General features: G+C 35.2%; 1 protein-coding gene across 12 annotated transcripts in view; it reads left to right on the top strand.

Annotated features, from left to right (window-relative positions):
* Positions 1-20795, top strand: part of ATG5 (autophagy related 5) — a 336061-nt gene that overhangs the window by 42080 nt on the left and 273186 nt on the right. For 11 of the 12 annotated variants that reach the window (XM_077162536.1, XM_077162541.1, XM_077162533.1 and 8 more), the window contains exons 2-3: positions 962-1127; positions 9210-9337. In XM_077162536.1, coding sequence (XP_077018651.1) covers positions 1020-1127; positions 9210-9337 — 236 coding nt within the window. In that variant the 5' untranslated portion in view covers positions 962-1019. Of the gene's footprint in view, positions 1-209; positions 275-961; positions 1128-9209; positions 9338-20795 lie in introns of those variants that run through there. The other variant, XM_077162534.1, reaches the window with a different exon arrangement.

The following is a 20795-nucleotide window of genomic DNA, read 5'->3' as shown; positions in this document are numbered from 1 at the left end:
TAATCCGTCAACATTTGTTATCCACAGTATTTACTTTTTCACAATTTACTCATATATTTTGGTATTGTTTAGTTTTAAAACAGTGCTGGAAGACACTTGGACATTGCAGATGTCAAAAGCCACGCCCTTCTACCATTCCTGGAATTTTTCAGTTTGCAGACTTGGTTCTGTATTTGTTGTATAGGCAGTATTCCAAGTTCTTAAGACAAAATTCTTATTTTATCAGGGCAGTGAATTGTGAGCTGGGTTCCCAGAGTTGGTAGAATCTGAATAGGTGAGATAAGGGCATACTAGGCAGGGGGAACAGTGGGGCAGAGAGCAAGGTATTTGTGAGTTAAGTTTTCCTAGAGGGTTTCTATAAAAAAGTATAAATAAGACTGGAAGTATCGGTGGGATTAAATTGTGTGCAAGATGAAATCTTGACTGGGGAATAGGTTTATACAGAAGGTTTATCCAAATGGAGAGATGTGTATTCTTACAGAAATATATTGGATGGGGCAGCAATAATTTTAAGAATAATATCTTTGGAGTTGTGCTATGTGGGATCTTTGGTCATAGATAAAGTGTCTGTTATGGGTAAGTGATTGACTCTTGTTTTTCTGGGGCTCGAGAGAATGATGCAAATATAGTTTCACTTTGGCTGTGGCTCATTATTTGCATACAGTAGCATATATAATTTTTTTTTTTTACATGGGTAGGCACTGGGAATCAAACCTGGGTGCAGGACATGGGTTTGAATTGATTACTTCTATGATTTTGAATTGATTACTTCTATGATTGCTTTAAATAAATAGAATCTGCTATACTTCTTTTTACATTCATTTAAAGAATGCTGATCACACAATTTTTCAACGTAAATATTTTTTTTTCCTATAATCTTTCTTTGCCTTGTAGCATTTTCATTCATGCTTTCATTCATTCTTTGCGAAGGTCTGACTAATCCTCTTTGTTTTATTTTCAGTTTGGTTTTGGTTGAGAAAAGAATTTAGCCTATATGTGCTGCTTTAACCACTGGAAGAATGACAGATGACAAAGATGTGCTTCGAGATGTGTGGTTTGGACGAATTCCAGCTTGCTTCACACTGTACCAGGATGAGATAACTAAAAGAGAAGCAGAACCATACTATGTAAGTACATTAATGGTGGCAAAAGGGATATATAACTTCGGTCATTTTTGTAAGTAAAACTCTAAAAACATGGAAGCGGCTATCCAACATTTTATATGTAAAGACATACTGATTATAGTAAATTAGAAAATACAGATAAGCAAATTGCTGGAAATTAAAAAACCACATATAATCCTATCACCCAGAGGAGAAAACCTGCTATTGGCATATTGATAGGGGTCCTTCTGACTTTCTTTTTCTTAGTCATATATAATATATAATAATAGAATCATAAGTATATACTGTTTTGTAATAGGACCCTGTTTTGAAAATATTTTGTTTGACTGTCATTCTTTTGTTTTAGGTGATTCCAAGCAACTGTTTAACAAAATAGTTGTATAGCTCAAACAATAGATATATTTAATTGTATATATTATAAATTGCTGCATATAGAGTTATAGATTTGAGTTATCTGTTCTTAAAAAGTTCAAATGTCGCCTGATTTTAATGTCTTTCCCCCCTTTTCTAAGTACATATATAATATAAGCTTATAGAATCTGTTAATTAGCAATTATAATACTTTGCTTATTTATTTAATAGCTCCTAATAGGCAAAGATACTCTCTGTTGACTTTTTTGTAGGTTTTCTTGTTTAATGTCTCGGGAGCATGTAATTTTGTTTACCCAGGGTGGATCTGAAAAAATGGAAATGTATTGGTGGTAATGGAATATCTCATTTCACTTTGATAAAGCTTGTCCTTTGCTTTCTCCCTCATCTGTTTGAGAAGCAGCAAAACTCTTCAGTCTGCTCCAGCTATGAGAAGTCAGAGTGTTAGAGGAAGCTATTAAAAAGCTCATTCATTAATTTTTTGGGATAGCAATCATTTCATTTTTTTGCTGTGCATTCTCAGCATCTAGCATGGGTTGTTAGCTACTCAGTAAATGAAAGCCTCCCTAGACTCACCTTGGGATTTTGTTTTAAATCATCTCTTTGGATTTTCTTACTTGGAATGACAATGTTAGAGACTTTGGCGATCTTTGTTACTAGTACTCAGTAATCATAGCTACTTAGATACATATGAGTCCTTTTAACTTAATTTGGGAATATCAAGTTTTGTTTTCTGCCTATAGAAAAACTTCCATCGTGAAGTGAAAAAATGTGGTCATAGTTTATTTTTAGAATAATTTCATTTGTTAAATGTATTTTTTCTGTCCTTCTGTAGTAGGGATTAGTATATCATTTATGTATTGTTTCTTAACTCATTTTACTGTTTTAAGTAACACCTTTACTTTGGATGTCTTACTAATAGTTTCTAAACAAAGGGGGATATGTATATATATATATGTATATATGTGTATAAGTAACAGGACTGTTACTTTTAAATCAGACTCTTGATATTTGCGCTTTATAACTTCCTACAGTTAAAATAAAGAACAAATAGAAAATATAGATTTTTTGCTTCTTCATAAATGAGTCTGTTTAAACCTAAAAATGCTGTTGTAAGAACTGGGGACGTAAGTTGTTTTCTAGTAGTTTCACATTGAACATGGCGAAAAGTGTTGGGTATCTGAGAGGAGAAAGATTGTTTTGTCTTGTAATTGTTATTGTTCTTTGATAATTTTTCCTAATTCTTTACCCACAAGAAACTCCTTTATAGTCATTATGGATTGTGCTTTTGAAGAATATTGGATGACAGGCTTATAGTAAATATCAAAGAAAAAGCTAAGGTTTAAAATTATATAGCATAATTCAAATTTTGCTTTTTAAATACATACATACTTAAACATAAATCAATGCGTAAGTAAGAACATATGTAAAAACGTTTAACATTGCTTTTAGAATTATATATAAGCTAATTTTAGTTGTAGTTCAGATATGTCTAAACTTTAACATATTTTTAATTGCTTTGGTTTATAATAATAATAATGTTTTAAAGAGCCAGGCCTTTTCCCCAGACACTCCCCAAAGCTCAGGAGAGGTGACATTAGTAGTGTTGTCACAAGTGGCCTGTTCAGGTGGAGGTGCAGTTAGGATGGGTAAATGGAAACGTAGTTTACTGTTTATATGATTATAGCTTATCTCTTAGAAACTAGCTTTTAAAATATCCATTTTTACCAAATTTCTAAATTAAATATTATTCAGAATCTTCTGGAATTTTCTTTCTGTTGGAAAAGCATATTAATATTAATGTTAAATATATTCCTGTTTATTTCTACATTTTGTTGTTGCCTCTGCACAAAAATCTTTTGGCCTGTATCCTATATGTGTTTCACTGAGAATTATGTCTTATTTTGCAGGGAATAATGGAAAGGAAATTTGTTAGGAAGTAGGCAGCTTTTCAGTTTTTATTGTTTCTGTTATATTCATTTAAACCCTTAGTTTTCATTTAGAATATCCAATATAAAAACACATGGTCTAATTTTCATTCATATCTTGTGACTTGTTACTGGAATAAATCATAGAGTCTGGCAGAGGGTCGTCAATGCCACTGGATCCTAAACACTGCCCAGGATTCCTTTTGTGATTCCATAGTCAGCTGTCTCTCCCCTTCTCCACTGTCACTATTTTAATTTAAATCTTTTGCACTCTCTTCAAACCTTGGAACCCTGACCTCATCCTTCGTTCTTTTATGGGTGACCTTACTTCCTCCTTGACCTTACTTCCTCCTTCACAAAGAAAATTGAAACCATGTGATACAGTCGCCCTTAACTCTCTGCCACCAGGTCTACAAAGCCAATCTACATTCACATACATTTACTTTCCCTTTGTCTCCTGTTAAAATAGAAGAGGTTTCTTTTCTCCTACATTTGCCCAAACTTCCATCTGTGTTCTGGATCCTGTCTACTGCCTTCTCTGAAAACTGGTGGTATCTGATATTCTCCTCCCTCTTTCCTCTACCTTTTTTCTACATACCTTTATTTTATTTGCAATTTCTTCCTATGTACTGGCTCCTTAGCAGCATTATATTGTCTTAAGTCCTTCTCATCTTAAAACAATCCTCCGTTAACTCCATCACTCTTTTACCTTCCTTTTCCAACCAGACTTCCTGAAAAGGTTTTCTTTGCTCATTGTCTCTTTCTTTCCACTTCCCACCATGTAGTTCAGCGTAACCAGATTTCCACACTACTCCAGTAAAACTTCTCTTGCCAGTCACTTATGACATCTTTTTTGCCAAACCTAGAGTATATATTTAAATTTTCATTTGCTTGTTTTCTCAGCTGTATTTGATATTGTTGACTACTTTCTCCATCTTGTGACACTGTCCTTTCTTGCCTCTGCCAGTGTCTTATATTCCTAGTTCTGTTTGTGCCTCTCTGGTTTTTGCCAGATCTTTCTCTTTTGCTTGTTCTTCAGTGTTGGCATTCCTTGTGGATATGTCTTCTTTTTTTTTCCATTTCAACTTTTTTCCTTGGAACTCTCATTCATTTTTATATCTTTGGGACTCTTGCTAATTCCCAGGGTGTCTCTCCTGAGCTCCAGACTTATATATTTATCTGTTTACTAGATATACTCACTAAGATGTCTTGAAAGAATTCAAACTGAGTGTATTTGAAACTGAACTTGTCATCTTTACCCCCAGTACACTGATCATTGCCTTTATTCCTTTCCTATTTAGACAAGTAATCCTACCATCCATCTAATTAATTATTCATATTAGAAATCTAGAACTCGTCCTTTGATGCTTCCTTCTCTTAGATCCCTAATATCTAGTCCATAACTAAGTCTAGCTGATTTTACATTCCAACCATCTCTCAAACATGTATCCACTTCTTACTTCCTCACTACTAACAACACCTTAGTACATCTAAAAACATATGGATTACATAGTACTAACCAATTTCCTTGTTTTCACTTTTGCCCTCTTCTCTCCATTTTCAGTGTTCAGTAATGTATTTTTTTGCACAGAAAACAGTAGTTCAGTATACCAAAGACATTTTGTGTTTTTTTTTTGATGCACTTAATGTCAGTATTTGGTGCAATATATATATTTTGGTTTTGGGGGGAGTACATGGTCTGGGAATCAAGCCTGGGTCTCCCACATGTAAGGTGAGCATTCTACCACTGAACTGCCTGTGCACCCCCAAATTTTAAGATTTTAAAAAAAAGGCATTAATAATAGCTCTGTTCAATATTTAACATAAAAGGAAAATGAAAACTACCTTCACAACATTTTCACAAATTGTTCTAAAGATAGCAAACTCATGTCCAGTTGTTTTTTCCTTTGCTTGAAAATAAGCCACCAGTAATTCTAACTAGTCTAAAATGTATTACTCCTGGACTAAACACAAGCATTCATGCTTGTAAAAATGTTTTCCAGAGGTACCTTGGCCTCTACAGGAAGCGTAAAATAGCTAAGGAGAGACTGACTTTATTTTCAAATACTGTGACTGACTTCCAGTAACCCTTTATCAGTAGAAATATTTTCAGAATACCAGATATTTAGGATTGGATTTAATTCTTTGGTATAAGCATGAAACTGTTAATGACAGCTTTCCATGACTTCTGAATAAACCAATAAGAAACTCAAGGAGAGCATGAGCGACGATGAAATCTAGTATACAGTGCAAGACAGTTAAGAGTGATAAGTCTTTTAAAAACACGTTTGATCTTGTCACATTCTTGCTTAAAACCTTTAGTGGCTTTTCACTATTTTCAGGATTCACTATTTTTAGAATTCTTAAGTCATTAAGACTTCCCTGTGATCGAGTCTTTACTTCTACTTTGTCAGTATTATTTTGTCCCAACTCTCTGTACTCCTGCTATATTCAACTTCTAACAGCTCCTCACATGATAAGTCTTTGTATTTGTTCTATGCCTTCTCTGTTGCAATTTCCACTGTCTGGAATGGACAACACTATCTCTCTCCCTCTACCCACATTGTGTTTAATTCACTTATTATTATTGTTATTATTATTATTTTACTTTTGCCTTAAAGTATACTTCCTGTTGAGGCCTTGCCTGAGCCCCTAGATTAGGTTATATCCCTTTGCTACTTGCTTGTACAATATTCTTGACTTCTTCTTTACTAGTATTCATCATATTTGTGGTATTTTCTTTTAGTATCTGTTGTCTTCTCTAACCTATAAGCTCCATGAGGGCAGAACCCCTTTGGTCTTTTTAGTGATCCCCATTGCTTAGTTTAATGCCTGACACTTTGGAATTTTAAAATATTTTAATTCTGTTTTTTTCCTATATTGGTAAATCTCTAATTTTATAATTGAGAGTTGTTGGAAAAATTGGCTTTAGTATAAAGGAATAATATTATAGTACCTTTTTCAGAAACATAAGTATTCCATACCATTGTGTAATAAATACATATTCCTTACAAGCTGTATGAAAAAAACGAATTATTTGTGTCACACTTAATGAGTATGGTATTCCAGTGCTCGCTCAGTGAGGAGCAAGAAAATAATATCCCCAAACTGGGTTGATACTTTTCATATTAGAAGAATGTAAAGTAAACCAGTGTGATTCATCTAAGAAAAACAGGGATACAATCTGCAGGTAAAAGGCAGGATATCTGTTATTTTCTTTTCATTTTTGCCTATTTAAATATTTACTAAATAAATTATATCTAGACTCTAGCAAAGTCATTCTTCAATCATATAGGTATTTCTTAATGTTACTATAGATATTTATATTAGTTATAGATTACTCCCACATACCAATTTGGAAAAGAAGATTCTAACCACATTTCAGTATGAATCGTCCTTTATAAATAGGATTTCTTTTTATTTGTTTTCGTTGACAACAACTTTGGTTTTATTTGATGCCATTCTTTTTTTAATTCTTGTTTTTGGTTCTTTGCCTCACTTAACTTCTGGCATCTCCAGTTCATTCATCAAACATTTATAATTTGTGCACTTGCTATAAAACAGGCACTATTTTGGGCTTTGGGAATATAGCAGTGAAAAAAATCAACAAAATTCCCTGTCCTAATGGAGCTCATATTCCAGTAGTCTTCATTCCTCATTTTAAAGAAGTAGTTGCTTCATGAAAACCATTTGTGAATTTTTTGGCATCTTTGGACCCTAAACATGTAGTACATAATAGCACTCTCCAAAATTAGGGACTGGTATCCATACTCATAAGCTGTGATGTGTTTTATCTTCTGCATAGGTTGGCATCATTGGTTACAGAATAGACAACTATGTAATGCCCAACAGTCATTTTAAATTCAAGTTCTGGATTTACTAATAGAAAACTTACTGGGCTAATAGATTATACTTGTTTATATATTTTAAAAATAGCTCATTTACCATGCTGTTTTAATTTCTTAGAGACTGTGTCATATATTTATGATTCTGTCATTTCTGACTCTACAAATCTTTTCTCTGCCATTTACATAATAGCATATGATTTTGGCAAGTTACTTAAAGCTGTCTGTAAAACAGCTGTAAAACAACTGGTGCTTTTCCTGATACATGGTTTTAATTTCCTTTTTCTTTTCTTCCTTAATGACGTTCTAGTATATAAAAGAGCATCTGTTCTGTTAAATCCCTCATACTATCCGACTTTTTCATAGTATCAGTACTTGAGCATGCTACCCACCTCTCTCTCATCACCTCCCCACCCCACACCTACACCTGATGGCTCCTAGAACAGACATGTCCTCTTACCTAGATGGGCCTGTTATCTTGTCTTCAGTGATTTAATAGCAATTCCTTTAACAAGAATATTTCTTTATGCGTGTATTACCAGCCCAGTTGTTCTACTTGATTTGCTGATGAAAAGGCATCACCTTGAATAAACATCAGTACAGAATGGTGTAAGTAGGTCACAAAAACAGCAGAAAGAGAATAAAAACAATTGACAAAAGCAAAGGGAGGCAGAAGCTTAGGAAAATAAGAAATGATTATTAATGACTACTGTAAAGGAGCAAAAACGTTACTTTTAACCAGCCTCCTTTTAATTTGTGGATTCTTTATATAAAATAATAACATCCAAAATCATGTTTCCTTTATTATCTTTCCTTGGAGAACAAGCCTGGCAGCCTTCCAGCTGAAGCTTTACTTAGCCCAGGATTCCTTCCCAGACTTCTGTGTCCAAAATCCAGGTCCTTCCATAGGGACAAGATGAGAAAGTTGATTGACGGTAGCAGAATCATCAGTCTACCAGCATTATACCCTAAGCTTTGTGGCAGTTTATGAGATTTAATGTGTTGCTCAGAAGAGATTTATCTTTACTTTGTCTTCTTCATTTTCCTTATTAGTAATCACCAGATTCTTTATTCCAACTGATTACTAGATCTTTCAGGCTTTCCAGGCCTTCATCTTTTCATGTAATATTGCCTTATCAGATTTCCTGTCTGTATTCTCATCTTCTTTCAGTTTTTTTTAATGTACAATTGCTAGAATATTCCTCAGGTACTGTTTTTTGTCATGCACTTATGGTGTCACAGTAGGCATCTGTTTATTAAATGAAAATTTCTGTGACCTTTAAAGCTCTTTCTTTTGCTACCATCTAGTATTTTTATAAGTACTTTTTATTAGTATTTTTCTATCTCCATTTGACTTTAGTCTCATACAGAAATGGAGAGATTGTCTTTCTGTCTAGTGTTACTATCCTTTGCAACTAAATCTAATACTCAGTAGATTACTAACACATGATGGGTTAGTTGAAAAGCCCCAATTGTTAAGTCAAGGCAAATGTCAAGACTGAGTTGCTTATCTTCTCAGGATAGTTTCTGAGATGTTTCTGAAAATGGTGATTTTCAGAACTCAGGTGAATCACCTTAATCTTTACATTATATGTGGCAGAACTTTTAAGTATCCTATATATTATGACAGCTGATTACATTGTATTTTTAGTTGAAAAAACGTGTTACTGAACCGCTGTAGATAGTAATGTGTTCTTTATTCTGGATGCTAGGCATTTATTTTGCAAACTGTACTTAAAGTGATAGCCCCCATAAGACATTTTAAACATCTTAACCTCTAGTCTTTTATTTTCTATAAAAAGTAGTTGACCATAGAATATTCAAAATAGTGCTAAAAAATGGCTGCTTTTCTTTAAAACTCAAAAACCTATTTAGTATATATATATTTTTTTTTAAAAAAATAAACTAGTAAATAAATATGGTTTTACAAATTTTCATTTCAGTTGCTTTTGCCAAGAGTAAGTTATTTGACGTTGGTAACTGACAAAGTGAAAAAGCACTTTCAGAAGGTTATGAGACAAGAAGACATTAGTGAGATATGGTTTGAATATGAAGGCACACCACTGAAATGGTGAGTGAATTTTTCTGCATTATTAAACACTGAGTGTATACTAGCTTTAAGAAGATAGGGTTTGCTGAAGCAGTTGTAAAAAGGAAGTTCCATAAAGAAAGAAATCACTAGTCTAAGTCACATAATACAGTGAATTTTAAGTCATTATTAGAATATTAAATTGAAAATATTTTGCCTTCTGTTTGGATATATGGGTGACTGTACAGATTCATCTGTTGTCAGCAATAGTTTTTCATATGGAAAATAATAATGGTATACTTGTGTATGAGGGTTTTTTCCAAATACATTTAAAACTTGTTTATGAATGAGTTGTCTGTCTGCAAAGTATTTGTAACAGATCTTTTTAAACAGATGTTTACCTAAAATGGCATCCTTCAAACTTGATTCCATATTTAGTTGAGCACTGTTCCCTAAGATATCTTGTTTGGGCTTGGGTTAGTACTTAAAATGTATTGATTTCCTTTTTACGTGAAAAATAATTTTTATTTTATGTGATTTTTAAGAGAGTATTGAAAATAAGTCCAAAATCTGGTCTTATCCGTGCACAATTAATGTTCTTTTGTACTTTCTCTGTTATAGGGGTTTGGTTCATTATGTTTAAAAGAAAGTATTTAATGAAATTGTTGAAAAACAGCAAATATTTTTTTAAATGATTGAAGGTATTAAAATGCTTCAATATGAATGTAGTGGAATAAAGAACATGCAAATGAAATCAAGAAAAACATTAATAGATTAAAAATGAACTTGTTCTCTTAATCTGGGAATATTAAAACTAGGAGTTTTAGAAGAGATTTAGGACAAATAAAGGAAGCCAGTGGATATTTAATAAGTGCAACTAAATCAAATCCAAAGAATCCATCATAAGCCAGAAGTGAACTTTTTGGAATTCTTCCTGTGCTAGTGAAATACTGGGATGGAGTAGATTTTTCATAATGGTTTTGAAACATTCAAAGTGATATTTTATGTTGTGTTCAAGTCTCTTAAATTTTTGAGGTGGTTTTGGGAAGAGATGACCAAGTTCTCTTTTTGTAGTCTTCTTTTTCAATCTAATCAGAATACTAAGCTTTAGACTCATAGGACTCTTCTTAAATAGTTCTAGATCTCAGGTAGCATAGATGAAGCCAATATTTTCTGTTTCTTAGAAGAATTTGTGTTTGTGGTAACACAAATGGGAAGTTGGTTTAGATGTGTAAGATGAGCAAGGATCAGTAGAATAGAAGGAAAGGAGGGTGAGGGAAGGGTTGTGAGTGAGTAGCTTATATAACATAAACTGAAGAATAGGTTATATTTGTATATACTTGATTGTTCTTTCTTTACTGTAGTTGGATTTTGCAATTTTATTACTTTATGTGTGTTATAGGTTACCATAAGAATTCATATGACTAACAGGGCTTTTCAGCTTTATCATTACAAAGCAAGGTTTCTCAGCAGCATCACTATTGACATTTTGAATCAAAGAACTTTTAGTTTGAGGGGGGTGGGTTACCCTGTTCATTGTCAAATGTATAGCAGCAACCCTGGCCTATGCTAGGAGCACTTCCCAAAGAATGTCAAGATAGATTGCCAAATATCCGCTGGGGGGCTCAAAATAGCCCCCGGTTGAGAACCTTTGAAAATAATGGGAAAACCTCAATTTATCATGTGTAGTAAATATAAGCTAAGTCATCATGTTTAAACTGCTGTTTTGTTATAGCTATATAATTCTCACTTTGTAGTTTGATATGATTTGTATTCCATTGGTTTCTATTCTAGATAAATATTATTTGTACACATTTCTAACTGTTATTGCAGAAGGTCTTTGATTTGAAAATGAATTATTTTTTCCTTTAGAGAGGTTATGTGGAAGTAACTGTTCAATATTTAATTTTTGTTTTGGGGGCATTACATTTTTATGTATGATATCACTTTCATAGTTATGGTTATACTATAAGGTCGTTACATTTGATGACTTTTCTTTTTAACTTTTTATTGTATAGTATAACATATATACAAAGCAAAGAAATAAAAAAGCAATAGTTTTCAAAGCACTCTTCAACAAGCAGCTACAGGAGAGATCCCACAGTTTATCATGGGCTACCATTCCATTCTCTCAGATTTTTTTCCTTCTAGCTGCTCCAGAATATTGAAGGCTAGAAGGCTTAAATATTTTTTCGTCATCACAATTGACATTTTTTTCCTTTTTTACGTGTGAAAAATAACATATATATAAAAAAGCAATAAATTTCAAAGCACAGCACCACAATTAGTTGTAGAACATATTTCAGAGTTTGGCATGGGTTACAATTCCGCAATTTTAGGTTTTTACTTCTAGCTGCTCTAAGATACCGGAGACTAAAAGAGATATCAATTTAATGATTCAGCAGTCATATTCATTTGCTAAATCCTATCTTCACTGTATAACTTCACCATCACCTCTGATCTTTTCATCCCTCTCTTTAGGGGTGTTTGGGCTATGGCTTTTTTCTAACTTTTTCATGTTGGAAGGGTCTGTCGCTGATATGGGATAGGGAGATGAAAATATCTGATGTTCTGTAGAGACTGGGTCCTCTAGGTTTCAGGACTTACTTAGACCAAGAACCCATCTGGAGGTTGTAGGTTTCTGGAAAGTTACTTTAGTGTATGGAACCCTTGTGGAATCTTATGTATTGCCCTAAGTGTTCTTTAAGATTGGCTGGAATGGTCCTGGTTAGGATTTGGCAGATTTTGATAGGTAGTGAAGTCTAACTGAAGCTTGCATTGAGAGCAGCCTCCAGAGTAGCCTCTTGACTCTATTTGAGCTCTCTCTACCACTGATACTTTATTAATTATAGTTCTTTCCCCTCTTCTGGTCAGGATGAAATTGTTGATCCCACAGTGCCAGAGCCAGATTCATCCCTGGGAGTCATCTCTCACATCTCCATGGAGGCTTTCACCTCTGGATGTCGTGTCCCACTTAGCAGGAAGGGCAATGATTTCACTTGCAGAGTTGAGCTTAGAGAGAGTGAGGTCACATCTGAGCAACAGAAAGAGGTCCTCCAGAAATAATTGTTAGGCATGCCTATAGGTAATCTAAGCTTCTTTGCTACCTGCATAAATTTCACAAGAGTAAGCCTCATGATCGAGGGCATAGCGTATTTGGGTGTCCCTAAAAGTTTAACACCGTATCGGGGGGTTCCTGATGGTTAGGTTTAATAGTTCTGTATTCTTTCTCCCATCCTTCAAGGGACTTTGTCAATAATTTTGATTATCTGCTTAATATACTTTAGGATGTATCTAGGCATTACAATAATCTGTACAGGATTATAGGACCTGTCTTCCTTACCCCTGTGTTCTGAATTACTTTAACCCCAACCTGATCAGCTTCGTTCTTATCTCTAAATATCAGGTTTTATATATATGCACATACATACATATTATGAATAAAACAGCCTCTTGAAATCCAGAAATAATAATCTCTCCGGATTTAATGTGTTTGCTTTAAAAGCTTACAATCTAGGCCCTGTTTTCTTGTAAGCATTTTCTAAAGGTGTCCATATCATTGTTGTTCTTTTGTTCCAGTTTATTTTGCCTCACCAAATGTCTCACGTTCATTCCCATTGTTGCATACCTCACGACTTTGTTCCTTTTTGAAGTAGCACTACCTTCGTTCATAATTATGCACCAACGTTCACCAATCTGCTTCTCAGTCAGTGCATCCTTCAGCCACCTGCTTTCATCAGGCATCATGTCAAGTGCCCAAAGTCCAGAGTCCATCAACATTCTCAATTTTAGATAATTTCATTGTTCCCAAGAGAAAGAAAATTGATAAACCCACCCTTGCCAAATAGGAAATCTAAACCTCCTCCTAACTCTTGTCCCTTCCCACATTATTTACCTCTGCTGTTGCTGTGGTAGTGCTGAAGTTTTACTTTTGAACATAGCCTATAGCTTGCAATAATAGTTGTCCCCCTGTACCCTGGACTTAGATACTCTTTGTACACGAATCATATCTTTGAAGTAATTCTTGCAAGAACTGATTCATATTTCTAGTGTTAATCAGTGAGGCACATAGATCTATACAACCCCTTTCAATGTTGTTCATCTTCAATGTGGTATTATTACTTATAGACCCACTAGAGAACTGCCTTCACTTCTATCTATTCCTTTACATTGGAGTTCAACCTCATTAGCTAACCGTTCACCCATCTCTAGCTTCTGTGTATCTCTAAGTCCCCTATATTCTGAATTGTAAGCCTCTGATTATACCTTTATGCTGGTCATAAAAGTGGAATCATACAGTATATATCCTTTTGTGTCTGGCTTATTTCATTCAGCATTATGTCCTCAAGGCTCAACCATCTTGTCATGTGTTTCAGGATGTCATTTCATCTTACTGCTGCATAATATTCCATTGTTTGTATATATATATATATGCCATATTTTGTTGATCCACTTGTCTGTTGATGGGCATTTGGTTTGTTTGCATCTTTTGGTGATTGTGAATAATGCTGCTATGAACATTGATGTGCACGTCTGTTTGTGTCATTGCATTCAGCTCTTCTGGGTATATACCAAGTAGTGCTGTTGCTGGGTCATAGGGGAACTCGATATTTATTTTTCTAAGGAACCATTTGCCAGTCTTCCATAGTGGCTGCACCATTATTCATTCCCACCAGCTATGCATAAATGTCCCAGTTTCCCCACATCCTCTCCAACATTTATTTTCTTGTTTGTTTAATAGCAGCCACTCTTATAGGTGTGAGGTGGTATCTCATTGTAGTCTTGATCTGCATTTCCCTTATAGCCTGTGAAAATGAGTATTTCTTCATGTGCTTTTGAGCCATCTGTATTTGCTCTTCAGAAAAATGCCTATTCATATCTTTTATCCCATTTTATAATTGGGTTGTTTGTTCTTTTCTTGTTGAGTTGTATGATTTCTTTGTATATACAGAAAATCAAATCTTTGTCTATGTGATTTCCAAATATTTTCTCCCATTGAGTTGGCTGCCGTTTCCTCTTTTTTGCAGAGTTTTTTGAGATGCAGAAGCATTTGATTTTGAGGAGTTCTCTTTTATCTATTTTTTCTTTTGTTGCTTGTGCTTTGGGTGTAAAGTTTAGGTTGCTAAACTACCTACATCTTGAAGATGTTTCCCTACATTTTCTTCTAGAAGCTTTATGGTGCTAATTCTTATATTTAGGTGTTTGATCCACTTTGAGTTAATTTTTGTATAGGGTGTAAGATAGGGGTTCTCTTTCATTCTTTTGGCTGTTGATATCTAGTTTCTTCCATTCTCAATTATTGAAAAGACTATTTTGTCCCAATTCAGAGGATTTGGGGCCGTGTCAAAACAGTTGGCTATAAGTTTGGTGGTCTATTTTTGCACTCTCGATTAGATTCCATTGGTCAGTGCTTCTGTCTTTGTGCCAGTACCATGCTGCTTTGACCACTGTGGCTTTATATTAGGTTTTAAAGTCAGAGAGTGTTAATCCTCCCCACTTCCTTCTTCTTTTTTAGGATGCTTTTAGCTACCCAGTGTCTGTTTCTCTTCCAGATGAATTGGGTACTTAGCTTTTCCAAGTCTTCCAAGTAGTTTGTTGGAATTTTGATTGGTACTGGGTTGAATCTGTAGATCAATTTGGGGTGAATTGACATCTTAACTATATTTAGCCTTCCAATCCATGAGCAGGGAATGTCTCTCCACCTATTTAGATCTCCTTTGATTTCTTTTAGCAATGTTATGTAGTTTTTGGTATACAAGTCTTTTACGTTCCTAGTTACGTTTGTTCCGAAGTACTTGATTCTTTTAATTGCTATTTTGAATGGAATTTTTTCTTTAACTGACTCCTCAGCTAGGTCATTACTTGTGTATAGAAACATTACTGATTTTTGCACGTTAGCTTTATGTCCCTTCACCTTGCTGAATTTATTAGCTCAAGTAAGTAACTTTGGGGTAGATTTCTCAGGATCTTCCAGGTATAATTATGTCATCTGCAAATAATGAGAGTTTTACCTCTTCCTTTCCAATTTGGATGCCTTTTATTTCTTTGTCCTGCCAAATTGCTCTAGCTAGAACTTCTAGCACAATGTTGAATGATAGTGGTGACAGTGGGTATCCACTTTACCTGATCTTAGGGGGAAAGTGTTCAGTCTCTCTCCATTGTATATGATGCTGGCCATTGGTTTTTCATTTACTCCCTTTTTCATATTCAGGTACTTACCTTTGATTCCTATCTTTTGGAGTGTTTTTATCAGAAAAGGATGTTGAATTTTGTTGAATGCTTTTTCAGCATCATTTCAGATGATCATGCGATTTTTCCCTTTCGATTTGTTAATGTGCTGTATTACATTAATTGGTTTTCTTGTATTGAGCTATCCTTGCATTCCTGGTATAAATCCTACTTGGTTGTCATGTATAATTCTTTTAATGTGTTGTTGGATTCAATTTGCTAATATTTTATGGAGAATTTTTGCATCTATGTTCGTTAGGGAGATTGGCCTGTAATTTTCCTTTCTTACACCAACTTTACCCTGTTTTAGTATTGAAATGATATTAACTTCTTAAAATGAGTTAGGTAGAGTTCCTTTTTTCTCAGTTTTTTGGAAAAGTTTGAGCAGAATTGGTGTTAGTACTTTTTGGAATGTTTGATAAAATTCCTCTGTGAAGCCATCTGGCCCTGGGCTTTTCACTGTAGGAAGATTTTTGATGACTGATTGCATCTCTTTACTTGTGATTGTTTTGTTGAGATCTTCTATTTCTTCTTGAGTCAGTGTAGCGTGTTTGTGGGTTTCTAGGAATTTGTCCGTTTCATCTAAGTTGTCTAGTTTGTTGGCATATACTTGTTCATAGTATCCTCTTATGACTTCTTTTATTTCTTCAGGGTCTGTGGTTATGCAACCCTTCTCATTTCTGATTTTGTTTATTTGCACCCTCTCTTTTTCTTTGTTAGTCTTGCTAGTGGCCCATCAATTTTATTGATTTTCTCAAAGAACCAGCTTTTGGTTTTATTGATTCTTTTTGTTGTTCTTTTGTTCTGCCATTCATTTATCTCTGCTTTAATCTTTGCTATTTCTCTAATTCTGTTTGGTTTGGGGTTAGTTTGCTGTTCTTTCTCAAGTTCCTCCAGGTGTGCTGTTAAATCCTCGATTTTTGCTCTTTCTTGTTCTTTAACAATAGGCATTTAGAGCAATAAATTTCCCTCTCAGCACAGCCTTTTCCATACCCCATAAATTCTCATAAGTTGTCTTCACATTTTCATTCATCTCCAGATAGCTACTGATTTATCTAGCAATTTCTTCTTTGACCCAAGATTGTTTAAGAGTGTTTTATTTCCATTTATTTATGAATGTTCTCATTCTTTAGTGATTATTGAGATCCATTTTCATCCCATTGTTATCAGAGAAAGTGTTTTGAATAACTTCAGTGTTTTTAAATTTATAAAGACCTGTTTTGTGCCCCAGCGTATGATCTATCCTGGCGAATGTTCCATGAGCACTAGACAAGAATGCATATCCTTCTGTTTTGGGGTACAGCGACCTATATATGTCAGCTAGTCTAATTCATTTATCAGGTTATTTAACTTCTGTTTTTCCTTGATGATTTTCTGTCTGGTTGTTCTGTCTATAGAAGAGAGTGGTGTATTGAAATCTCCTACTATTGTTGTTGAAACATCTGTTGCTCCCTTCAGTTTTGCCAATGTCTGTCTCATGTACTTTGGAGCTCTTTGATTGGGAGCATAAACATTTAAGATTGTTATATCTTCTTGGTGAATTGGCCCTTTAATTAGTATTTAATGTCCTTCTTTGTCTGTTCTGATATCATTACATTTAAAGTCTATTTTGTCCGATATTAGTATAGCTTACTCCTGCTTTCTTTTGTTTACAACTTGCATGGAAAGTCCTTTTCCATCCGTTCACTGTCAGTCTATTTGTATCCATGTGTCTAGATGAGTCTCTTGTAAGCAACGTATAGCCGGATTATACTTCTTAATTCATTCTGCCAATCTGTATTGTTTAATTGGTAAATTTAGTCCATTAACATTCAGAGTTATTAATGAAAAGGCGTTTCTTGAATCCATCATCTTACTTTTATTTATTTGTCAGATCTATATATTCTTTTTTGTGCTTTCTCTTTTTATTCTTTAAATTACCTTACTCTAATTCTGTGCCCTCCTCCCGACCTCCCTCTCCTGTCTTTTTTTTTTTCAGCTGGCAGAACTCCTTTTAGTATTTCTTGTAGGGCCAGTCCCTTGTTAATATATTCTTTCAGGACTTTTGTTTATCTGTGAAAACTTTAAATCTCTCCCTCACTCTTGAAGGACAGTTTGTCTGGGTACAGGATTCTTGGCTGGATGTCTTTCTCTTTCAGAATCTTAAGTATATCATGCAACTGCTTTGTTGCCTCCATGGTGCTATTTGAGTGTCTGAACTCAGTCTTACGTGGTTTCCTTTGTATGTAGTACATTGTTTTTCTCTTGATACTTTCAGGATTTTCTGCTTGTCTTCAACATTTGGCAGACTAATTAGTATGTGTCTATGGGAAGGCATATTTGGATTTATTCTGTTTGGATTTCTTGGGCTTCTTTGGCTTGTATATTTATGTTCTTTATAATGGTTGGGAAGTTTTACCCAATTATATCCTCAAGTACTCCTCCTAGTCCTTTACTCCTCTCTTCTCCTTCTGGGACACCAAAGATTCTTATATTTGTGCGCTTTGTTTTTGTCTGTCATTTCCCTGAGATTCAATTCAAAATTTTTCCATCTTTTTTGCTGTTTGCTGTTTTGAGTCTTTGAAGTCAGTCATCCTGTCCTCTATATTGCTTTTTCTTTCTTCTGTCTCTTCAAATCTGGTGCTGTGTGCCTCTAGTATGTTTTTTATTTGATCAACAGAGTCTTTAATCTCTGTGATATCTGCTGTTTTCCTACTTATTCTTTCAAATTCCTCTTTATGCTCTTCTTGATCTCCTTTATATCATTTACCATCCCACTTATTTTAAGTAGAATTATATGAATGCCTTTGATGAGTTGTTCCAACGACTGTGTCTCCTCTGATGTTTTAATTTGGTCGTTAGGCAGGGCTATATTGTCTGCATTGTGATATGCTTAGTGATCTGTTGTTTTCATCACATGTAAATATCTTGATTGATTTACTTTGAAAGTTGATTTCTTTCAGTAGTCTAAGGCCTCGTTTGCGAGATGAATGTGCAACGCAAAGCAGGGTATGGGGCGGGGCAGCTGTGTGGTGATTCATTTCAGGGCAGGTATAGATGCAGGTTGGGGATGTTACACTGGTGCTTGTGAATGTGGGCACCCACCAGCCAGGGAGGATGTAGGTGTGCAGGTGCATGGGTCTGGGGGTTGTTACCCTGGTGTGCACTGGTCTAGGTTGTGGGGCCCTTTGTGTGCATGCGTAGAGCTGTGGCAGCAGGTTGGTGTTATGCCTTCATTTATTATGGGCAGATGTGATCTGGCTGCACAGGTCAGCACTTTCTTGGAGCTGGGAAAGTGTGACTGAGGACTGTGCACATGTGCGATTCTAAGATTGCCATAAACTGATGTTCCCAGAGCTGAATGACATGATTGGGGGCCCGTGTGTATGCATGGGTCTAAGAGTGCTGTAAACTGAATTTCCCAGAGCTGAAGGACATGATTGGGGCCCATGCACGTGCACGGGTCTAGAAGTGCTGTAAACTGATGTGCAGAGCTCGGGGGGTGGGGTTAGCTTGTGCGACACTAGGGGTGGCGGGGGGGAGCGGGGATACCCTGGGTATGGAGGTTAGTGCCCATAGCCTTTATCCTCTGGCAACAGCCTGCAGGGAACAGCAAGGGGGAAGTAGTGCTCTGGAGGGGTGCAGGAGAGGTGGATTGGGCTGCACTTGAGTTGGGGGTATGGAGTGAGTACGCGCACTGGGTGCTGGTGGGACGGGGGTGTTTGGAGTGTGGGGAATGGGAGCAGGTGATGGGATTTGGGTGCATGTGGTGTGGGGTAAGTCTCTAGTCATGGGGCTGCGCTAGCAAGAATAACATGTTAGGAACACGGCCTGCCCTACTTCCTAGTTCCTGACTCCCATCTCTGCACTCTTGTGAGTTCTGCACCTCAGCTCCAGGGCCCAGCTTTTTGCTTCTCATTTCCTCGGCCTCTGAACCAAGGCTGCCTTGTGTGGTGCAGAAGGTTCTCCCAGGTCAGTTGCACTTTTGAATTGCTGTCTTAGTCACCCTTCCATCCCTTCTCTAATTTTTCTGTGAGCAGGACTGAACTCGACCTACTCTGTTCAGCTGTCTTCCCAGAAGTTCTGTTTGATGACTTTTCATACAGCTTTTCCTTGAGTATTGCTAGGTACTCCATATATCTCAGGAATCAGTAACTTCCAGAGGCATGAATATAATTCAGGACCTTTGTGCTATGTTTTGGCCTTTTCTCTCTTTGCGCTCAGTGGTAACCTTTTTTCCTGTGCTTAAAATAAATGTATCTTCCTGGAAATAGGCTATCACTGTAAAAATCTAGCTAGTGTCTACATAGAATAGGATAATCACTGGAGGAAAGCAGTTACCAGTTTTGTAGAACTTGGACTTTTGAAACCATACCAGCATCTTATGACTAAAGGAGCATTTACTTGTGTAGGATGATAATATTTTTCCTAAACTTGATTGTTTGGAGTTTTAAATAAATTCAAGCTGGAAAGGAAATCAGACTCCAATTTAGAAAATGATAAATTGATATTCCTTCTCTCCCTTCAATCCTGTCTTTAGTACTATCTCTCATTTAATTAATTTAATTATTTAAGATTGTCTCTTCATCTCAGGTGACAATTCCCAATTAAAAACAAAAGTACTGCAGTCCTAGCTAAATCATACCTCTTATCAAACTAAGTGACTTTTTGTAGTTGGGACTTAGAACAAGAATATTGGTTATTTTTTTTCTTTTAAATAAATGCCTTAGATTTAAAGCTTTCTAGAAATAATATACAATGTTAGGTTACTAGTAAAAGATAAGAGTAGAACAGAGTATTCTCAAAGCAGGTTGTTTCCCCTTTGCTGTTAATTCTTTATCATTATACTTATACTTGACTGGCAAACTCCATCTGAGAAGAGAAGAAAAATCCCAAACATATAATTAAAATTTTTCTTTGAAGTTCACTTTATTAAGGTAAAATTCATCCTTTTTAAGTGTATTATTTGATGAGTTTTGACATACAGTTCTGTAACTACCAACACATTTATAATAGAACATTTCTATCTGTGCAACTATCACTACAGTTGTAATAATAGAACATTTCTATCACCCTACGAAGTTTTCTTGTACTCCTTTATAGTTCCTATTCCCAGCCCTTGGCAATCACTGATCTAATTTCTGTCCTTATAGTTTTGTCTTTTTCTAGAATTCATATAAATGATTCATGTGGTATGTAGCCTTTCGTATCTTGACATTTAAATATAAAAACTTTGATGTTGGTTTCTACATGTTTATGTTAGTATGTAGAAATGCCGTTGATTTTTGTGTAT

The sequence above is a fragment of the Tamandua tetradactyla genome, chromosome 5 (assembly GCF_023851605.1).
Source record: "Tamandua tetradactyla isolate mTamTet1 chromosome 5, mTamTet1.pri, whole genome shotgun sequence".
Lineage (NCBI taxonomy): Eukaryota > Metazoa > Chordata > Mammalia > Pilosa > Myrmecophagidae > Tamandua > Tamandua tetradactyla.
Note: the sequence above shows the minus strand (reverse complement) of the source record. Positions and strands in the feature narration are given on the sequence as shown.